Below are 19,766 nucleotides of genomic sequence, written 5' to 3' on the forward strand. Positions count from 1 at the left end.
TCATATGAGCAGGTTGTACCCGCTTCGGCGCTAGTTGGCGCGCCATTCTGGCCATTTTCAGCTGGACAGGGAGCACAAGCGAGCGCGGTCCCTGCCAACGTGGCAGTCGCCATCACGTCCCACGCGGGGCACGCATGGGCTGGTGCCGCTGCGGAAGCGGCGGATCTGGGCGGAGGGGGCGCAAATGGCGGGTATGATGTGACGCAGCACGAGGCTGCGCAGGACGAATGGCAGGCGTATCAGCAGCAACTTCACCTTGCTCATGCTGCGGCTGTGGCGCAGCAGGCGGCCAGCGCGCACCAGCAGGGCGGCTTGCCCCCTCCGCAGCATCACCTCCATCCCCACCAGCTGGCCGCGCACCATGCCTATGCGCAGCACCTTCAGCAGCAGCAGCAACAGCAGCAGGCGGTGGGGACGCCGCACATGGTGGCGAACGGGCTGCAGCAGCACCAGCAACAGCCAGCGCCGCAGCACCACCACCTGGCAAGGCCGCAGGACGCGCTCGCCAACGGCGCCGTCCACTACCCCCACCACCTGTCCCAACACATGCCTACGCACCAATACACGCCGGGACTCCCCCCACCCCCCGACGGCACGCCAGCCTCCGCCTCCGCAGCCTCCGCAGCTGCAGCCGCGGCGGCTGCCGCGGCAGCCGCGGCCGCAGCCGGCGCCGCGCCCTCCAATTCTGCCTACCAGATGCACTACCACCACTCCACAGCCCACATGCACCAGCTTCAGCCGACCCACTCCAACGGCGTGTCCGCTGCCAGCGCGGCCGCAGCAGCTGCCGCAGCAGCTGCAGCCGCGGCGTCCGACCCGTACGCGGTTGCGCTGCAGGACGCTGCCGCCGCTGCCGCCGCTGCCGCCGCCGCCGCGGCGCAACAGCAGCAGCACCAACAGCACCAGCAGCACCAGCACCAGCTGCAACAGGTGCAGCACCAATCACAGGCGCACCAGACCCTGCCCCAACACGCCTACCAACAGGCGCACGCGGCCGCGGCGGCCGCAGCCGCGGCAGCTGCGGCGCAGGGCACGCCGCAGCACGGGCATTCCATGGGCAGCGGCGGCGCCCCAGCCACGGATGCCGCCGCCGCAGCGGCGGCGGCGGCAGCACACCATCACCACCACCAGCTTGCGGCGCAGATGGCGGCAGCGGCGGTTGCGCACTTGCAGCACCAACAGGCGGGCGCTGGGGCTGCGCACGGCCAGGGTGCCGCTGCACACCAGCAGCACCAACACCAACACCAACACCAACACCAACAGATCGGCGGGCAGGAGTTGCCACATGCCGGCTCTCACCACTCGCACCACTCGCAGCACCCGCAGCACTCGCACCATCAGCACCACTTGCAGCAGCACCAACAGCAGCACCAACAGCAGCAGCTGCAGCAGGGGCAGGCCACGCCTGCGACCCAACAGCAACACCAACACCAACAACAGCAGCAACAACAGCAGCAACAACAGCAAGGCACGCCCCTGCCGCAGATGCCAGGTCTACAGGATGCAGGGCCGCTGCAGGCACATGTGCACGCCGCAGCTGCGGCCGCAGCCGCTGCAGCGATTGAAGCGGCCGCGGCCACAGCAGCCGCACAGCAAGACGGCTCTCGGCAGCCACGCAGCGCGCGCAGCACGAGCGTCGCTAGCGCTGGTGCGACGGCTGCGGCCGCGGCTGCGGCCGCTGCGGCTGCGGCGGCCGCTGGCACGGGTGTTGGTGGTGCCGGCACGCCCATGCAGGACGGGGCGGGGGCAGGCGCTGGCGTCGCCGGCAATGCGGCGACATGGATGGACGCGGTCCTGGCGGCGGGCGCTGATGCGGTGCGTACCTCTGCTTCGCTCCACTCATATATGGCTTGCTGAGCAAGTTCTCCTTGGCCCTGACCCACATCCCTGCCTCTCACCTCAGTGCCGGCGGTTTCGCCAAATACTCCTTGCCTCGCCCTCGTCCCGCGCCTTATCGCGCACGCTTAAGTCTGTGCACCCGTCTTGTGCACCTGCACCTGCGCCCCCACTTCTGTGCCCCCACCTCTGTGCCCCAACCCCATTCTGATGATGATGGGAATTCCTGTTTGGGCCCGGGCACATACCCCCACCGCAACAGGGCGGCCAGCCGCGCGCCAAGCGGGCCCGCTCCTCCGTGTGGACGCCCGACGAGGAGCTGCACATGGTCACGCTGTACCGCAGCCTCACGGAGCGCATGGCGGTGCCGGGGGCAGGAGGCGGCGGCGGCGGCGGAGCCGGCGGCCCGCTGGCGACGGAGGCGGGACGCAAGGCGATGTGGGAGGCCATCAATGCCGGGCTGGCGTCGCTGGGCTATGAGCGCAAGGTGGCGTCGGTGGTGCAGCGGTGGGGCAACCTACAGGTGAGGGGCGGGGAGGGGGCGGGGGGGGGTTGTACATACCAGCCCAAACTAAACCAAAAGCAACGGATTTGTGTGCCCGAGCCCAGCGAAGGAGTTCCATCAGCACAGCAGAGCGGGGGAGCGGGAGCAGAGGGGCTGACGCTACAGCTCACCTGTTGACGCATCTCTTTTCGACAAGAAACCCACAAACGTCCTTGCTGCATGTGCCCAGGCGGCGTATCGCAACCTCAGCAGCTATCTGGCCACGCTGGAGGGCGGCGCGCCGCGCTTCTGGGGCGCCAAGGCCTCGCAGCGGAAGCAGGTGCGGCGGGCGGGGGGACGGGGGCGGGATGGAGGTGGCGGGGCGGCCTTGGGCGGCCTTGGGCGCGATGCGGTCCCGGCTGGGGGCGGGGTGGTCGAAGCAGCTGTGGGCCGCGCGCATCAGGAAGCAGGTACCGTGCCAGCATGCGCTTGGCCAAATTAGGGCCAGCGGCTTGCCAGCCAACTGGGTTATGGCCTCTGGACTGAAGCCTGATGTTGAGGGCCGTTGGATTACTGCTCCTGCTGCCTCTGCCGCTGCCGCTGCCGCTGCAGATCTTCCAGGCGCTCAAGTCACCACTGACGCTGGACCAGCGCGTATGGGAGGCCATGGTGGACGTGATGCGCAACGAGCCCGCGCCCGCGCCCATACCGCTCATGCAGCAGGGCAGCGGCACAGGCACCGGCGTCAGCGGTGGCAACGGCGCGGGCGGCAACGGCAGTGGTGGCGGCGCCGCGGGCGCAGGCGGCGCGACGGCGGCAGGGGCCGCGGTTCCGGCTGCGGCGGCCGCGGCCGCAGCCATGGCCAATGGACATCATGCGGGTGTGGGTGGCGGCGGCAAGGCGGACGGAGGGCCGGGTATCCAGCAGGAGGGCAGCGGCGGCGAGGACATTGTGCGGCAACACACCATGGAGCTGCCCGCGCCGCCGGCGCACTACATGGATGCCACGATGGCGGCGGCGGCGGCAGCAGCGGCGGCGGCGGCCCACGCAGGCGAGGGTGGCGTTGACGGCGGCGCCGGCTCCGGCGGGGACCGCGGCGGCGGCGGCGGCGCGGGTGTTGGGACCGGCCATATGGGGTTAGGCCTGCCAGGGGCACACGGGAGGGGCCCAAGCGCTGGCGGTGCTGCTCCAGTTGGGGAGTACGGGTCGCCCATGCCGGGTGGGGACGCCGGCGCACATGCCGTGGCTCACGCGGCGGCAGCGGCGGCCGCACACGCGGCGGCCGCGGTGGCGGCAGCGGCAGCCACGCGCGGAGGCTCTGGGGGTGGTGGTGGCGTGTCCGACGGCGCCGCGGTGGCGGCGGCACATCACCACCACCATCAGCAGCAACAACAGCACCACCATCAGCAGCAGCAGCAGCAGCAGCAACAACAGCAACAACAGCAACAGCAGCAACAACAGCAGGCCCTTGTGGCCGCGGCCGCAGCTGCGGCGGCGGATGCGGCTGAGAACGGCGACGGCAGCGGTGGCGATGAGGACTCACCAGACGAGCCGCCGCAGCACCACCCACCCGTCACTCCGCCGCCGCTGCACCACCCGCACCACCACGCCCTTGTGCCCGCGCCGCACCTGAATAGCGCCGCTTCCGGCCCCGCACACCCGTCACACCAGCAGCAACACCCCGCCCATCCACACCCGGAAGAGCATGTCCAGCCCACGCCGCCGCCGCCTGCATTGCAGCATGCGCAGCCAGGTCAGCGGCAGCCGCCGCCGGCGCACTACCACACGCCCATGCATGGTCAGCACGGGCTCGTCGACGTGGGCGCCGGCGCCTCCGGAGCCATGCAGGCGCACGCGCAAGCGCAGCAGCAGCAGCTGCAGCAACAACAGCAGCTGCAGCAACAGCAGCTTCAGCAGCAGCAGCTGCAGCAGCAACAGCAGCTGCAGCAGCAACAGTTTCTGCAGTCGACGCAGCTGGCATACCAGGGGCACTACAGGAACGCGCTCGGGTTCGTGCCTGGGGCCAATGGCGTTGCCGCCAGCCCCGCCACTGCTGCTGCCGGCTACGGCGCCTCACCGCTGCTTGGTGCCGCTGTCGGCGCAGGGGCACCAGCCGCCACCGCAGCAGCAGCACCTGCGCCGCCGGTACCCACGGCAGCTGCGCCGCTGCCGGTGCCGCCTTTGGGCACTGTGGCGCGTACGCCAGGCCACCATAGCACCAGTGGCGGCAGCGCGCCGTCTGCCGGGGCGGCGCCGGGTGCGTTGCTGTCGCCTCCCGCCGCCACCCGGCCCACCCACACGGTAAATCAGCTCCTGTCGGCGAACCCGCATCTCGGCGGTAATGCCGTGTCAGCCGGGCCCTTCTTGTCCGCCCTAGCCGCCAGCGCGGCAGCGGGCGCGCAGCAGCCGGCCGCGGCACCGCAGCATGGCGGGGGAGCTGGTACGGTGCCCGGTACCACGGCGTACGGTGTGGCCAGTGCGGCGGCGCCACAGGGCTTACCGCCGCCGCCCGCGTCCGCCGCCGCTGCAGCCGCCGCCGCAGCGGCTGCAGCCGCAGCAGCTGCTGGCGGCATGGCAGGCACAGCACCACTTCCTGCCATCACTTCAATGCCCGCACATGCCGCGGCGGCCGCCGTCTCGGCGGCGGCTGCAGCGGCAGCGAAGCGCGATGTTGCCATATCCGCTGCGGCGAAGCGGGAGCCGCCCAGCACGTCGCTCTCAGAATCGATAGCGGCGGCCGCTGCCGTGGCCACGCAGGCGGCTCTGGCGGAGGCGGCGACGACGGGCGAGGCGCTTCCTGGGCGGGCACTGGCGGCGTCGCTGACGCGGAACGTGGTGTCGAGGCTGGCAGAAGCTGACCAGCTGCTGTCGCGGACCACAGCTGCGGAAACGGACCGCGCTCGCGGCTATGTGTCGTTGATCGCAGACTGTTTGCAGGTGCTGTCTGCCCTGCGGGGCCCGCCGCAGGCGCAGCAGCAGCAGCTGCAGAGCCCGCACCAGGTGCCTCCGGCACAGGCAGGGCAGCCGTCGCCGCAGCACCAATTGTGCGGTGACCAGGCCCCACCTCACCAGCAGCAGCAGCAGCAGCAGCAGCAGCACCAACAGCAGCAGCACCACAGCGCACAGCAGGCGCTCTTCCACTCGCACCCGCACCCGCACCACCCGCACCAACAGCAGCAGCCCGCCGGCGCCTCCTCCCTGCTCGAGGTACCAAGTTCCAGCGGCCAGATGGTGGCAGCGGCGGTAGCTGCCGCGGCGGCCGCTGCTGCCGCCGCCGCGGCCGGCGGCCTGCCGCCTCCGTCGGCGCCGCTGCAATCCCAGCCCTCTGCCACGGCCCAACACAACATGTACAGTGGCAGCAGCGGCGGCGCCGCCGGCCCGGCGGCTGTCGCGCCTCGCCGCCCGTCGCCGCAGAGTGAGCACCAGGGCCCGTCCCCGCCGCTGCCGCCACCGCCGCCGGCTGCCCCGCCCCAGCCACTCCAGATGGCGCCGCCGCCACCGCCGCCGGTGGGCCCGCGACCTTCCTCTCTGGGCGGCGGCGGCAGCATGGGCGGAGCCAGCGCCACCCAGGACTGTAGCCAGTCCCTGGATCCAAGTGCGTTGGCGGGTGTTACGCTAGGCTCTAACGGGCTAGCCTCGGGCACACTGGGGTCGCTCGCGCTGGGGTCAACGCTGCTAGGCTCGGGCCGCCTGCCGAGCGGGATGCTAGCTGGTGACTCGGCGTTGCTCACCACGAGCGCGGTCGCGGCGCTGCTGCCCGCTAGCTCCCTCGACCAGCCGCAGCAGCAACACCAGCAGCAGGCGCAGGCGCAGCAGCCGCAGATGGGCAGTGCGGAGCTGCAGCAGCAGACGGCCGCGGCAGCCGCAGCTGCGGCAGCGGCAGCGGCTGCCGCGGCAGCAGCCATGGGCGCCTCCGGGGTGCAGCTGCCTACAGGCAGCACGCCGCCGGCCCCGTCGCCCGCAGACGCAGCCGCACACGCGGCCGCGGGGCAGTTGCCGCACGGGCATGGGGACCAATCGATGGGCGCAGGCTCCCCAGGCACGATGGACCTGCAGCAACAGCAGCAACAGCAGCCGCACCCGCACCAGCACCAGCACAGCTCGCCGGCGGCCCAGCCACCGCCCCCGCCGCCCCCGCCGCCCCCAGCCATCCAGCTGAGCCACTCAGGACAGGTGGTGGTGTCGCCGCCGCAGCAGCAGACAATGGGGTCGCCGGCTCAGGCGCCCGGCGGCAGCCCAATGCCTGGCAGCACAGGGGCGGAGGGTCAGAGTCAGAGCCTGGTGCCGCCTCCGCCACCTCCGCCCCCAGGGCCACAGCCGCAGCAGCACACCGCTGCGGATGCGGCAGCGCTGCAGCGGGCACACTCGCACTCGGCGGCTGCGGCGGCGGCGGCTCAGGACCAGCTCATCCGCCAGCACTCGCTGCAGTCGCAGCAGCAACAGCAGCAGCAGCAGCAGCAGCAGCACTACCTGCAACAGCAGCAGCAGCAACAACAGGAGGCCCAGCAAGCGCACGGGCACCACCCGTCGCCACACGTCGTGCAGGTGGGTGGACAACTACCCTGTCACGGAGGATGGCGCGATTGCCGATCACTGGTGTAAATAAGGACATGCAGGCCAGGGAGTCTGCAGTCGCCGCTGCTCGCTTGCGTCGCTCTTTTCAACGATTTCCTTCTCTGACAATGCGGCGCAACATGTCTTGCTCGCAGGACGTAACGATGGCGGAGCGCGCCGCATCGAGTGCTGGTGCCCCGCAGGAGCAGCAATGAGAGTGCGACGTCGTCTCTCGTGTTTGGCGTACATGGGGCCGCATACACAGTGCGCCGCGGTGCACGCATCGCGCCCACTGCCACCGGCTTGGCCCTTGGGAATCAGGGGAGGCCCCTGCTGCATGGTACTGCAATTTTTGGTGTGCATTTGGCGTCGTCGGTGCGCAGAGTCAGCTCGAACAAATGAAATGGCGTTGACCATGCATCGGTGACTCTCTCCTCGCGAACCGACATTCCCTTGCATGCGCGCGATACTGTGTCCAAGGCTGACGGCAAACGCGCGCCTGCGATGCTGTGTGTGCGTCTAAGATAATGTGAAGACTTGACCTGTGCGCGTTGAACGGCGGCGTGTGGCTGGCCGCAAACATGCGTGTACAATCTGCGACCAGGGCTGTCGCCTGTGACACACGTTGTTGACGTGGAGGCGTGCACGTAACTGGACGGCTTACATCGGGGATGAACGCTAGTTTGGTAATGCTTTTGTGATTCAACACGCTGTTGAACAGTGGTGGGACACTTATCTGTACCAGCGCCTGCCGCGGCGGGGCGCTGGAGGGGCGCACGGCAATGCATCACACCGGATAGGCATTGCGTGTGGCTCCAGGGTCAAGTCGTTAAGATTTTGGGTTGGTGTGGAGCAGGAGGTGAAATGACATGGTGCTCTGGGCTCTAGCGCTAGCGCATGCAGGCAGCCGTGCATACCATGCATGCGTTGGCGCGCACTGGAGTAGAGAGTTGTGAGGCACGCCGTTTCGTGCGCGGGTTGGACGGGTGCTAGGGCACGGGGTGTTGCTGAAGGTGGTACGTCATATCATGGCTGTAGCGGAGGGCTGTGCGCGCATTACAGGCTGGATTGTTTACGGGCGCGTGCGCCGTGTGAACTGCAGTTAGCAAATTCGTCCTAATGACTATGTTGCTCAAATGGCGCAACGTGTGCCGACTCACTTCGCGCCCAGGCCTGGCACACGACTAGGGCGCGCCTACCACGTCCCTAGGTCAGCTGAGCAGTCAGCCAACCAGCTTGCGCTCACAGCGAGATTCATACTGTTTTACACACGACAGTACCGTGCGCATATTCCTTTGGTCCGCCCTGGACCTGCTTTCGCAGGCCTCGATGGCTTTGACCTCGGTCCGCTACCACTAGCACAGCGCCTTAACCCAGCAATCAGTGCGGCAATTCACAGTATGACTATGCCAACGCGCTGCATGAAGCAGCAGCCTCCCATGTACCCTGCACGACATGTGGAACGCCAGCCGTGCTAAATGTCCTGTTCCACACAGCCATGCGTTCATCAACCTAATCTCTACCTGTACGGGTCATTCTGTACACCGCCTTGCTGCCTGGCGCCTGCCTGCAGAGTGCGGGCCTGCCAAAGAAGCTGCTTGCTTCATTTGCGACGGCTAATTTGTCCACTCCACATCTCCAATCAGCTCTCGCCCTTCTTGGGGAACAGGAACAGGTACAAACCCACCAGCACCAGCCCCGCCGCGCCCACCAGCGCAATCTGCGTGCAGCGGGGAGGCACAGGAAGCACGACGTTCAGCACTCAGCGCGCAAAGGCCCCAAGTGTGGTTTGCCCGTCACGTTGCTCCCTGACCCACATCCGAGCTTTCAAAACTTTACGTGTGACGCGGGCTGACCACCGGCCTGTCGTTGAAGGTTGCCGCCCGTGCTGCCGCCAACCCACCTCGCTGTCGGTGCCTCGCCCCCTCGCCCGGGATGGAATTGCGCATCCACGCCCCTAGCCCGCAGTTGACATTTGCTGCACCCCACCACGCGCCTTCTGAACAACCCTGAACCGCGGTGTGATGCAGGTGCCCCACTTCGTGCAGGACTCGACACCGTGACGAGTTACCACCCTTAACGGGCCTTCGTCCCGGAACCAGCTCCGGCGCACAACGGCTTGATGGCCGGCGCGGCCGCCCCACAACCGATACCATGCCACAAAGACAAGGCACGAGTCCCGACAGCACTCACCACCCTGACGCTGGACAGGACCAGCAGCGCAAATGCCTGCTCCACTGCCAGGAGCCCGCCCACCTGCGACAGGCGAGCAGGCAGGCAGGCAGGCAGGCAGGCAGGCATCAGGATAACGGGCCCGACAGGCTGCTGCAACACTGTGCGCACTAGTAGCGCCCACTGTGGAGTCCCGGTTATGGACAACGACCTGCTGGGCTCCTCAGTCTGTCAGGCAGCATCACAGCAGTCGCCGGCTGTACGTGCGCCCTGGCATACCCCTGAGGTCCCTGGGCAAGGAGGCGCGCGCAGACGCACCAGGAGCCGTTCCAGCGGAATGAGCAGCACGCCCACAATCTGCGGCAGCGATAGCACCAGCGCGCCTCCAGCCACCACTGTGTAGATGCGCTGCTTGGTGTCCAGCTTGTCCCAGAAGTCAACTGCGCGGCGACCGACTGAGAGGGGGGCGAAAGCGGTTTTAGGGGAGCTGCAGTGCAGGCAGGGGCAGCTTTGCGGGCAGGAGCAGCTTCGCCGGTGGCCATGCCTTCCGATGCTGCAAGGGGTACCTGAGCTACACAGCAAGGCTCTGTACATTGACCGTCATCAAACAGCGGCGCGCGCACCTTCCGCCAGGACATCACTTTCGCCGGAAGGCCCTGGCTCCTGAGAAGCTTTCGCTATGAGAGCCCTAGAAGCTCTTAGATGCCAAGAAGAGCCCCATGCTACATGTCTTGTCCGGCGAGCGGCTTGTGCAAGCGAAGCAACACCCTTGCGTGCAAGGAGCGAGTTCATAATGCAATGAGCAAAATCCAGTAGGTTAAGTAGCGTAATAGCTACAGGAATTGCTTCAGTAGCGCCAAACCCTGCGCATTTAGCACCAAGGCTCATCGCAACGACCCAACCGTCGCGGCGCGCTTCCCCCTGTCAGGCGATCCCTGTCCTTTTGTGATCGCTCATAAGTAGTCGTATGCTACAAAGTGCTTGGACACAGCTCTAAAGCTCGCTACTACGGCCGGCTTGAGACTTTCAGTGACCGGGTCTACTACGCTTTGCGGTCGCGACGAGTTTGCCAAATGGCCCTCGCCTTCACCTCTCGCGTCGCCTCTCGGCCCCAGCTGCACGCACGGAGCGCAGCAAGCCATGCGGCGGCTGTTCCCGCGGTGGCTCGCCCGGTGCGTGTGACGCAGGGATGGCGAGGGGCAGACACAGCAAGCGCCGGTCGTTCTCCCTCCCTCGCTTGCCTGAACTGACACATCCATTCTCGATCGAACAGTATGGCAGAGCGGTTGCAGAACACGCCCACGCTCTTACCCAGATAAGTTCAACGCGCACACAGGCGACCCCCGCAACCGTAAGCGCCGCTGCCCCCAGCAGCAGCACCCGCAGCAGCGGCGTGGCCTGCCGGGCGGTGCGTATGGATGCGGAGCTGCAGGCGCTGCTGGAGGGAGCCATGGCTCGGTCGTCATGCACCGTGGTGGGTTGGAGCGGGGCAGGGGTAATGAGGACAGGCGGAAAGGGGTGCAGGGCATCAGCAAGCGCCGGGGCCGCCGACGCGCCAGGTCGGGGGTGCTTGGCCATCGCAGCGGGCAGGCGCCCGCGGCTGAAGTGCAATCTAAGCGCGATCACACGGTATACTCGTTATGCCCTTACACGGCGTTCAATTCCGGAAGCTCTGGAAACCATGATACGCTGGAGTAGGTTTCACCATGCAACCCCGTCGCTGAGTCAGCCCGCCCCTGATTCACGCACACGTAGACTCAAGATAGGGTTTCCAACTCCCCGCCTCTCGCGGCGTCGCCCAACACATATCCCGGCTCAGCCTGCCCGGCTTCCAGCCGCCTGCCAGCCCTTCCAACCCTTCCAACCCTCCCTGCCCCATTTGCCCACCTACCCATGTCTCCTTATCAGGGCGACCGCGTGGGCATCATCGGGCTGAAGTTTGCGGAGGAGGGCCAGAAGGAGGGCTGCCCGGTCATGGAGTCGGGTGAGTGGGTCGGGCCGGTCAATGTGCGCAGCAGGCAAGCAGCGCCTTGATTGCTTACATTTTGTACAACAATGAGGAATATACGACACGTACGGTATCACGCCAGTTGCTAGGGGGGAGCGGCGCGGCGCGCGCATTGACACAGTGACACGGCATGCGCTCGTGCTGGCGGAAATGCGCATACGCAGCAGCCCGCTCGTGTACCGAACGCACGTGGTCCAGGCGGCACCTACAACCAATAACCCCGATGCACACGCCCTGCGCCTCCTCACCGCCTGGTGTCGCAGCCATCCGCCTGAGCATCTACCTGCGTGACTACAAGGCCAGCGACGTACGCGGCCACAGCATCCTGGAGCTCGGCACCGGCATCGGTGAGCCGCACCCGCCGCGAGGGGGTGGGGTGGGTGGTGGGGTGGGGAAGTAACACTGCAGCCTACACTGGGTTGGGTGGGGGGAGGGAGGTTGGGGTGTGGCGAATGTGTCTGAGCCCGATGAAATGGTCGCAAAACTGTTATTGAAGCAGCCCGGCTTGGGAAGGGGAGCAGACCTGCGGAGAGGGAGAGAAGGCAATCCTGCCAAGCGTGGGGGTTGCCCTTGCTTGGAACCTCCCTAGATCTAACCAGCTTGCGCCCCCCCTCCCTCACGCACATGCGGTACCATTTTGCATGGCTACAACTTCACTTGTTGATACATCTTCAATGTGACCCCCTCACGGCCACCCGCAGGTGTGGCGGGTCTGACTCTGGCGGCGTTCGGCGCGCACGTCCTGCTGACCGACCTGCCCGAGGTGGGCGTCTGGGGCTGGCGTGTGGGGCTTCACTTGCATGGATCAAGAACTCATTGGGGCAAGGGCCGGCTTGGGCAATGCCTGTACGGATGTAGAGGGTGGGGAGGTGTGGCAGGATGTGAGCTCGGCACCACGTGTGCTGCGCCGCCGACTGGGTCACAGGGCGCCTCTCGGTCCGCACAAAGCCGTCCTCCGTGTCCCCTCACGACGTAATCGTACTGCCGCTACCGCTTTACAGATGGTGCCGGTGTCCCAGCGGAATGTGAAGAAGAACGTCGACCTGGTGCGCGGCGCCGGCGGCTCCGCGCAGGTGTGCTGGGCGGGGCCAGAGGAGGGCAGGCCGCTACTTTCCTTTCGGCACAATCTCCCATGCATGTTGCACGCCATAGCCTGCTCTACTCCTTCCGCACCCTCCCCTGCCTTTACTTCCTCTCGTGCTCGCTTCATCCTGTTCACCCTGCTGCCGCACTTGCCCGGCCCGACGCCAGGTTGCGGCTCTGGACTGGAGCTCGCCGCCCCAGGAGCTGGTGGAGGAGCCGTGGGAGATGATCATGGGTGAGGAAGAGAGGCGCAGCGGCTGGGCGGGATCGCGGGGCGCATGAGGGCAGGGGCACACAGCGGGCGGCAGGGCCATATTCCGACCGGCCATGGACCAAACTCCACTCCGCCACGACTCAAATATGTCGCGCGCTTGTCAGCGCTCATGTGCGAGCATGCGAAGACCCTTACGCCACCCCTAGCACAACAACTCCACGCCCGCCTTCCGCCCGTGCCTTCCGCCTGTGTCACACACACATACATATACACATACACACACGGTCCTTGTGCTCTTTAACACACGGTCCTTTCCACGTGTGCTGTTCTAACGCACGCCATGCCCCCCCCTGCTGCTGCCCCAGGCTCTGACCTGGTGTTCGACCAGGCCTCGGCGGAGCTGCTGGCGCCGCTGCTGGCGCGCCTGCTGGCAGGCAACCCCGGCGCGGCGGTGTACCTGGGCCACGTGCACCGCAGCGCCGCCGTGGACGACCACATGACGCACGTGTTCGGGCAGCACGGCCTGGCCATCAGCGCCGCGCCGCGCGCCGAGGGCGACGCGTGAGTCCATATACTGCGCAGGGCGGGGTTCAAAGGAGTAAGGGGGTCAAGGGGGTCAAGGGGGTGAAGGAGGCATGCACACGCGGACACGGTGCCGGCGCTCACTACTTGTGGTGTCGCTCTGACCTGCAGGCACGACGAGGACATCTCCATCATCACCGTACGCCGCGCCTAAGCCGTACGTGCTCGGGCGGTGGCGGACAGTGGACAGATAAGGGCAGCTGCAACGCCCATTCCAATGGGCAGTGAGCAGCGATGCCGTTGGGTGATATGAGTGCGCGAGCAAAGGCAGGAGCAGGTCAGTTGTTGGTATACAGAGCGAGCATGGCACAACAACCCAGTGCACAACAACCCAGTTGCGGGTTAGCAGACGGGGATTCCAGCAGGTGTAAGCTGCAGGCTAGGACACGTTCCTGCCATGTTCAATGAGAGCAGTTGTTGGTATTAAGTTGATGGTTTCGCAGGAGGCTGTTGATGGCTTCGAAGGAGGCTGCTTGTTATGTGCACCTGCAGGGGAAAGGTTGCCGTGTGACACGGAGGGACGTATGATGCAGCCAGGGAGCGCTGCCCCCGACCGTCGTGTCCATCCTCCTCGTACAATTTTTTGGTAGTGTGAACTTTTGTATGAGTTGTTGAGGGTTCGTTGCAAGTGGTGTGCAGTGGGTGTGGCAGGGGGGACCTGCAAGTGGAGAGCGGACTTAACGAAGCGGCAACAGGAGGACGAAGAGGCAGTGGGAGTGTGAGTTGTAAGGCAGGTTGGAAGGGCACTGAGGTCGGACTTAGAGACATGTGACGCCCCCGGGCTATGCCAACGACCCCTTTCTGTAAGGTGTTGTATGCGTTGGAATGCTGTGACCGTTTTCCTCCCAGAGACGCGTCCGCCTCGATTTTAATCGCCCTAACCGCGAGCCGGTTGCACTGCGGCAGACGGTCCACGCCATGGGCATTGTGGGCATTGCGGGCACGACGGCCGTTGACCTGCAGTGCTGCCAGCGGCGCCATAACCGGAAGCTGTGAGAGTTTGAGTGTGAGTGTGGGCGGGTGTGCGCTGCAGGTTACATTTCAGGTCGATGGGGTGGCAGCATGAGCATACCGTATCCCCCCATCACACACCCCCCTCACACACACGCTGCGTATACGGCTTCTAGACGTTGTCCCGCCAACTCAAGTGACGCGCAAAACACCGTGCAACTTGTGATTTAAACAAACTGAAGAGCAACATGGCGCGACTAAACCTTCTTCAATTGTGTGTGCTAGGACTCTGTCTTGCGGTGGCATCCGCTCAGTTCGGGGGCAAGCGGCCACCCAAGCCCAAGGCGCCCGTTGCTAAAGGCGACATTAAATACATCAAATGTCAGGTTTGCGAGGCGATAGCGAAGCAGTCCATCAAGGCGACGAAGGACCTCATCGAGCAGGCGGGCCCGAAGAAGGTGCGCTCGCTGGAGAACCATTATGACACAACATCATATTAATGCAAAACATGCGCTTGCTGACAGGTTCCGGAGGCTGATATCCTAGAGAGGGTGGAGAAGATGTGCGATCCTGACACCGACGACGGCGAGTGGATCACCAAGTATGATATTGTGGAGGAGGATAGTGCGTTGGTGCTGAAGGACACGGGCGCGGTAAGATCGGCGACAGCTCGCGTCCGGGTGGTTGGTGGTCCGGCCAGCTGTGTTTCGTGCCAGGTCCGGGCGTGCAGCTTAATTACAGAGGGCAAGATTTCACCCAATGCTTCCCCTGCAGGTCGGGCGCTGCAAGTCTGAGTGCCGCACCATCGCCCGGGCCTGCGAGATGATCTCTGACGATGTGGACCTGACAGACCTGTCCGCCATGCTCTTCAAGGTGGGCGGCCTCTGCCGCAATCGGGGAAGCGGCAGGGGGCTGCATCTTTGCCGCCAAACCTGACAGGAGCTGTGTGAGGTTGTCAGCCCAGCACAGGGGCCATGTCGGCTGCCCGCGGGCACAGAGCCTTGCACCCAGTGGGTTTCGGGTCGCGCCAGCTGCCCAAGCCATGTCACGATGTATACGGTATGCGCTGCACGCGTGCAATGGTGTGCGTGCAGGGCAAGAAGCGCGCTGCCATCAGCAACTGGATGTGCCATGACGCCTCGGACGCCTGCAGCAAGAAGGCGCCGGCACTCACCGTGAGTACATGATTGCGTGCGCGCGCGCGCGCGCGTGTGTGTGTGTGTGTGTGTGTGTGTGTGTGTGTGTGTGTGTGTGTGTGTGTGTGTGTGTGTGTGTGTGTGTGTGTGTGTGTGTGTGTGTGTGTGTGTGTGACAACGGTTTACAGTTGTTTATCAGATCACGTATCAATGTGTGTGTGTGTGTGTGCATCTGTGTGTGTTAGGGTGTGAGTGCGCGTGTGATATGCAGGGTTGGGGGTGCGGTAGTCGGAAATGTGCGATCAAACAGAGCAAGAGGCATAGTGGGGGCACCGTACTCGGAACGGTATGCTGCATGGTCAGTGCTTGTGCCGGTAAGGAGGAGGCAGGGGAGGCGTTTGCACACCGCACCGCTGGGGGCGCCTTCTGAGCGTGCCGCGTTATGCATGCTGCCAACGCCTCCTCCTGCTGCCCCCCTTACCCCTACCCCCGTCCTGTTGCCCCCTCCTGTCCTCCTGCCCTGCAGAAGCGCGAGGGCGCGGACGAGGCGCACGCCCCCATGGACGAGGACGAGCTGCGCACGGAGCGGATGATGCGCTCCATGAAGGCAGCGGGGCTCAGCGGCACAATGTACAACAAGGAGACCATGCAGGTGGGCTGAGGGAGAGGGGAGGAGGGGTCAGGAGGGAGGGAGGGGAGGAGTGGGAGGGAGGCGAGGAGTGGGTGGGAGGCGAGGAGGAGTGGGTGCGTGCCCAGGCGGCGAAAGAGGCAGGGAATGAGAGGTAGGTGCGGATGGCATGGGGACCGGTTAAGGGAGAGATGACGGGGTGCTGGGGAGAAGAGGAGCAGGCGAAGCGGTGTGGGGTGGAGCTGGGGTGGGGTGGGCCATCAGCGATTGCGCTTTGTGCGGCTACTGGTGTACGGCAGCGGCAGCGGCCTGCCTGTGCACGTGCGGCTAGAGGCCGCCAGTGCGCACGGAAGGCAGAGGCAAACGGGGGCCACGGGCCCAGTGGCACGAGCTGGTCGAGCGAAATCAGCCCGTGGATGCAGCCTCTCTTTATGCCAGCGGCAGATGCTCCGCTGCGGAAACCACCATGCCACGGTGTGTTCTCCACATCATCATGTGATTCGCCTACCCCTGCTTACCGCCTGCATACCGCCTCCATACTTATTGCTACTGCCGCTGCTACTGCCGCTGCAGGAGGAGCTCGCCGAGATGGCGGACCAGTACGAGGACAACGAGGACTTTGCGCGCATGCTGGAGGGTGAGAAGGCCGCAGCCGCAGGCGGGCAGGAGGGCGAGCTGTAGCGCTACAGGAGGCTAGGAGGGTGAGAGCCGTCAGTCTCGGGGCAGGGGTGCTTTCTGTGGGTGCTTTGGGAGTCACTCAGATGCGTGTTGCAGCGGCAGGTCGGGGCGTGTGATGTCTGTGTGTTGTGTTTTGGCACATCGGCTGTGCGTTGCTCCCTGTCAAGGAATGCTCTCGTGCGCCTGCACACGACACGACACATCCCCTCACAGAGACGGGCCTGGACAAGCACATGCCTTCGCGGCCGGGCTCGGATGCCCAGGAGCCCGACAGTGGCGTGGGAGGCGGTGCGGCGGCGGGCGCCGTGGCTGATGCCGCCGCCCGGCTGCAGGACACGCTGACCCAGGTCAAGGAGGGGGCCAGCAAGCTGTTCGACAGCGCTAAGGGCTTGGTGGGCAAATGGTTCGGGAAGAAGGAGGCGGCAAAGAAGCCCGCCGGCGAGCTGTAGGGGGAGGCTGTAGAGCGAGGCAGTGGGGCCGAGATAATCAGGTCAGTGTTGTCGTCGGTATCTGGGATGGCCGGATGGGGAGTGGGGATGTGGGGCTTTGGGTGGAGCGGCTGGAGCGCTCGCGCGTGAGGCTACGAAGTCTTGCGAGTACCGTAGCTGTCGCCATCGGTGCAAAACGGCCGCAGGATGTGACCGGCAGTAGTGCCTTCAGTGGAGAGTCGTGCGTTCTTGGCGTTGTGTGGTGGTACGGACGGCATTTGAGCCCGGGGCTCAGCCCCCACCGCCAGAGTGCGAATGGGGTTCGTGGCCCAAGCGGGTGCCCAGCAAGACCGATAACCCCATGGAATACACTGTTTCAACATAAGCACACTGATACAGTAGTCTCTGATTGACTGACAGAAGACTTGCTGCCACGATCTCTCATAAACTTTCGTCCAAGCGACACAGCTGTGAATTGCGCATACCAAGCTAAATTACATTTGCATCGGTATCTTACCCTAGTATTCAGACGGCAAGCGTTTAGCCGAAAAATGGCGGATGCTGGCACGCCCATGACCACTGGCGTTTCCAAGGTCTGGCGCATGCCGCAGCTCCATTAATAACAATGAACATACTTCCTGGGATCGGCTGGACTGAACCATGCCTTTTGGCGCCATGCCTGAATGCCGCAGACGCCAGCGGAGTTCCTGAAGGCCATTAAGGGCAAGGCTGTGCTAGTTAAGCTGAACTCTGGGGTGGACTACCGAGGTGCGCAGGGGAGAGGGCATCATAAGCGTGGCGCTCGGGCTCGTCGAGTGGTGCAGGGTCGGGGGGCCCCTCCCACTCTCAGCCCGCGCATGTCGACAGCTGTAGCCAGTGCCTTGGGATCTGTGATTACTCATGTGCTGCAGCGAACCTATCTCGCTGGGTGCTGAAGCATGGGGCGGGGCTTGCAGCGGGGTAGCTACGCGCCCAGCTAGGCAGCCATTCCACGCCCGCACACCCCAAAGCGCACGAACGGGCAGTGTCTGCGCTACGTGGGTGCACGCGTCCCTGCCGAGGTAGCATGACGTCGCACCTCTCCATCAGCGGGGAGGGGCAGTGACCAAGTCGTTTGCCGGGGGCCTGGCGCCCCGTGTCATGCGCCCCGCTCGACAGCAAATCTACCCCGTGTCGCGTCACACGCGTGGTGCCGGTCGAGGGGGTCCCCACGAGTTGGGTGCACCCCGACGGTTCTTAACGCGCGCTTCCAGCAGCCAGCGCCCTGGGATATGTGGGTGGTCCACTCGGGCAGCAGGGGACGGGGTGTTCAGTTGGGTGGCCTCCTACTCAGGTGGCGGGTCCACCCACCGGGTCCATTCCAGCGCGCCTTCGCAGACCCTAAACGTGTGACCAGCCAGTGTATGTGCTGCGTAAGAGCATGCGCATTTGCTGAGTCGTCAGGACGCCATGCTGTGGGTCAATGCAGCACCGGTCCCCGAGCGCGCTCCGTGCGAACTCCTTGGAAGCTAACAGGGCTCTGCACCGGCGCGCGCCTTGTCTTGAGCCACCCCGCAATCCGACCCCACAACCCGACCCCGCAACCCGACCCTGCAACCCGACCCCGCAACCCCACCCCGCAACCGTACCCTACGCACCCCCCATCCTGTTTCCACCCCCAGGCATCCTGGCCTGCCTGGACGGCTACATGAACATCGCCATGGAGCAGACCGAGGTGCGGGCGCGTGTGTGTAGAAGGGGGGAGGGGAGGAGGAGAGGGGAGGGGGTTTGGAGGAGGCGGGGGCGGAGGCATGTGGGGGACAGGGGAGCCAGGGGCGGAGGAATGTGGGGGCGGCGGTTGGTGAGGCTGGAGGAAGGGGCGGCTAAGGAGCCAGAGCCCAGTGGGAGGGTCACATAGGGTGCAGGGGGTGCGGGCCGCACAGCGGGAGCAGGGGAGCGGGCACGGCGATGGGACATGGAAGCGAGAATGCTGGGGCGACGAGCACGGAGCCGTAGAGGCGCAGGTTGCAGCACGTCGCAGCATGTTGCTGTGCTCTGTCGGACGACTACTTTGGGACGATGGAGATCCTGCTTGTTTCATTTGGATTTGCTGGTGGACCTGGGCTGTGGATGTGTGTGCAGGAGTACGTCAACGGGCAACTGAAGAACAAGTACGGAGATGCTTTCATTCGCGGGAATAACGGTGAGGCGACGGGTGGCACGGGCTCCACGGTTCTTGCCATGGCCTAGGGTCGGGGCTTGTGCCAGACAGGCAGGAAGAGGCAAGGTCGGTACCTTCGCGGCATGGGTGCCCACAGCTGGCACCCGCTCGACGTGTTGGGTGGGCCCGACTGATGGTAGCCTCCTACCATCAGTCGGAGCTGCAGGGCCACACCGCCTGCCTGCGTAACCCTCACGCACCAGCAAACAGTTGGACTTGCTGACTCGCTGTACCTGCCTGCCCCTTCGCACGTCACGGCTCACGGCTCACGGCTCCCCCCTCCGCTCCCTGGCGCCGCCCACTGCAGTGCTGTACATCAGCGCAATCAACAAGTCGGCGTCATAGCGGTGCGGTGGGGGCGGAAGCAGGAACAGTGGAGGCAGGAAGGGTGGAGGCAGCGGCAGTGGCAGCGGGCCCGGGCGCCTAAGGGCCATGTGTCAAGGCAAGGACTGTGCATGCTTTCACAGGCCGTGAAACGTGGCGCTGTCAGCGAGGATGGTGGTAGTGACGGCGATGGTGGTAGTGACGGTGTACAACAATGGTGTACAGGCCTGTGGCAGCACAGGGTGTGCGCACGGTCCGGTGAGGCCGCGGTCACGAGTCATGGCGACGTCGTCGCTGCCAGCTCAGGTGTATTGGAGGGAAAGGAGCGCGTACGCCTTGGCGTATGCGTGAAGGTGGAGGGTCGGTGCTGGGGTGTGTGCGGGAGGCGTTTGTGGGATATTGTGCACAGGAGGAGAGGCGGACCACAGTTGCGTGCCGCGCACGCGGGTGCTACTTGACTGCACTGGTGGTGCATATGGTTGGACAGG

General features: G+C 65.4%; 5 protein-coding genes across 6 annotated transcripts; 4 read left to right on the forward strand and 1 right to left on the reverse strand.

Annotated features, from left to right (window-relative positions):
* Nucleotides 1–73: 73 nt before the first annotated feature.
* On the forward strand, nucleotides 74–8,015 carry CHLRE_03g151550v5 (uncharacterized protein). Its single transcript, XM_043060522.1, has 6 exons — nucleotides 74–187; nucleotides 283–1,815; nucleotides 2,099–2,359; nucleotides 2,571–2,660; nucleotides 2,933–6,865; nucleotides 7,030–8,015. Exons 1-6 carry the CDS (start codon nucleotides 185–187, stop codon nucleotides 7,087–7,089), a joined length of 5,880 nt encoding a protein of 1,959 aa, XP_042925651.1. The 5' UTR covers nucleotides 74–184; the 3' UTR covers nucleotides 7,090–8,015.
* A 2-nt stretch (nucleotides 8,016–8,017) lies between these two features.
* CHLRE_03g151600v5 (uncharacterized protein) lies at nucleotides 8,018–9,883 on the reverse strand. The gene is made up of 4 exons (XM_001695492.2): nucleotides 9,670–9,883; nucleotides 9,365–9,501; nucleotides 9,068–9,130; nucleotides 8,018–8,594 (listed from the first exon to the last, which is right to left on the reverse strand). The coding sequence occupies exons 1-4, from the start codon at nucleotides 9,836–9,838 to the stop codon at nucleotides 8,517–8,519; spliced, it is 447 nt and encodes a 148-aa protein (XP_001695544.1). The 5' UTR covers nucleotides 9,839–9,883; the 3' UTR covers nucleotides 8,018–8,516.
* Nucleotides 9,884–10,015: 132 nt separating this feature from the next.
* On the forward strand, nucleotides 10,016–13,752 carry CHLRE_03g151650v5 (uncharacterized protein). Its single transcript, XM_001695609.2, has 9 exons — nucleotides 10,016–10,218; nucleotides 10,383–10,520; nucleotides 10,955–11,030; nucleotides 11,318–11,401; nucleotides 11,756–11,817; nucleotides 12,056–12,127; nucleotides 12,306–12,372; nucleotides 12,717–12,912; nucleotides 13,045–13,752. The coding sequence occupies exons 1-9, from the start codon at nucleotides 10,120–10,122 to the stop codon at nucleotides 13,085–13,087; spliced, it is 837 nt and encodes a 278-aa protein (XP_001695661.2). The 5' UTR covers nucleotides 10,016–10,119; the 3' UTR covers nucleotides 13,088–13,752.
* A 301-nt stretch (nucleotides 13,753–14,053) lies between these two features.
* On the forward strand, nucleotides 14,054–17,146 carry CHLRE_03g151700v5 (uncharacterized protein). Of its 2 annotated transcripts, none has more exons than XM_043060523.1 (7): nucleotides 14,054–14,342; nucleotides 14,409–14,537; nucleotides 14,659–14,757; nucleotides 14,979–15,059; nucleotides 15,547–15,672; nucleotides 16,222–16,349; nucleotides 16,540–17,146. In XM_043060523.1, the coding sequence occupies exons 1-6, from the start codon at nucleotides 14,133–14,135 to the stop codon at nucleotides 16,327–16,329; spliced, it is 753 nt and encodes a 250-aa protein (XP_042925652.1). In that variant the 5' UTR covers nucleotides 14,054–14,132; the 3' UTR covers nucleotides 16,330–16,349; nucleotides 16,540–17,146. The 2 variants fall into 2 exon arrangements, with proteins under 2 accessions (XP_042925652.1, XP_001695660.1); XM_001695608.2 differs by having other exon boundaries at nucleotides 16,222–16,285.
* Nucleotides 17,147–17,193: 47 nt separating this feature from the next.
* On the forward strand, nucleotides 17,194–19,765 carry CHLRE_03g151750v5 (uncharacterized protein). Its single transcript, XM_001695607.2, has 5 exons — nucleotides 17,194–17,347; nucleotides 17,447–17,522; nucleotides 18,416–18,468; nucleotides 18,876–18,936; nucleotides 19,262–19,765. Exons 1-5 carry the CDS (start codon nucleotides 17,306–17,308, stop codon nucleotides 19,297–19,299), a joined length of 270 nt encoding a protein of 89 aa, XP_001695659.1. The 5' UTR covers nucleotides 17,194–17,305; the 3' UTR covers nucleotides 19,300–19,765.
* Nucleotide 19,766: the final 1 nt, after the last annotated feature.

The sequence above is a fragment of the Chlamydomonas reinhardtii genome, chromosome 3 (genome assembly GCF_000002595.2).
Source record: "Chlamydomonas reinhardtii strain CC-503 cw92 mt+ chromosome 3, whole genome shotgun sequence".
In the NCBI taxonomy this organism is placed as follows: Eukaryota; Viridiplantae; Chlorophyta; class Chlorophyceae; order Chlamydomonadales; family Chlamydomonadaceae; genus Chlamydomonas; species Chlamydomonas reinhardtii.

Excerpts from the sequence above, each read along its gene's own strand:
- CHLRE_03g151550v5 (XM_043060522.1), top strand. Across the intron at positions 2,661-2,932 it reads AGGCCTCGCAGCGGAAGCAG|ATCTTCCAGGCGCTCAAGTC; the intron begins GTGCGGCGGGCG and ends CTGCCGCTGCAG. Across the intron at positions 6,866-7,029 it reads CGTCGCCACACGTCGTGCAG|GACGTAACGATGGCGGAGCG; the intron begins GTGGGTGGACAA and ends TCTTGCTCGCAG.
- CHLRE_03g151700v5 (XM_001695608.2), top strand. The coding sequence starts at position 14,133 with ATGGCGCGACTAAACCTTCTTCAATTGTGTGTGCTAGGACTCTGTCTT. Across the intron at positions 14,538-14,658 it reads TGCTGAAGGACACGGGCGCG|GTCGGGCGCTGCAAGTCTGA; the intron begins GTAAGATCGGCG and ends CTTCCCCTGCAG. Across the intron at positions 15,673-16,221 it reads ACAACAAGGAGACCATGCAG|GAGGAGCTCGCCGAGATGGC; the intron begins GTGGGCTGAGGG and ends CTGCCGCTGCAG.
- CHLRE_03g151650v5 (XM_001695609.2), top strand. The coding sequence starts at position 10,120 with ATGGCCCTCGCCTTCACCTCTCGCGTCGCCTCTCGGCCCCAGCTGCAC. Across the intron at positions 11,031-11,317 it reads CTGCCCGGTCATGGAGTCGG|CCATCCGCCTGAGCATCTAC; the intron begins GTGAGTGGGTCG and ends CTGGTGTCGCAG. Across the intron at positions 12,913-13,044 it reads CCGCGCGCCGAGGGCGACGC|GCACGACGAGGACATCTCCA; the intron begins GTGAGTCCATAT and ends TCTGACCTGCAG.
- CHLRE_03g151750v5 (XM_001695607.2), top strand. The coding sequence starts at position 17,306 with ATGGCGGATGCTGGCACGCCCATGACCACTGGCGTTTCCAAG. Across the intron at positions 17,348-17,446 it reads TGACCACTGGCGTTTCCAAG|ACGCCAGCGGAGTTCCTGAA; the intron begins GTCTGGCGCATG and ends TGAATGCCGCAG. Across the intron at positions 17,523-18,415 it reads CTCTGGGGTGGACTACCGAG|GCATCCTGGCCTGCCTGGAC; the intron begins GTGCGCAGGGGA and ends TTCCACCCCCAG.
- CHLRE_03g151600v5 (XM_001695492.2), bottom strand. The coding sequence starts at position 9,838 with ATGAACTCGCTCCTTGCACGCAAGGGTGTTGCTTCGCTTGCACAAGCC. Across the intron at positions 9,131-9,364 it reads TTCCGCTGGAACGGCTCCTG|GTGGGCGGGCTCCTGGCAGT; the intron begins GTGCGTCTGCGC and ends CGCCTGTCGCAG. Across the intron at positions 8,595-9,067 it reads TCCTGTCCAGCGTCAGGGTG|ATTGCGCTGGTGGGCGCGGC; the intron begins GTGAGTGCTGTC and ends CGCTGCACGCAG.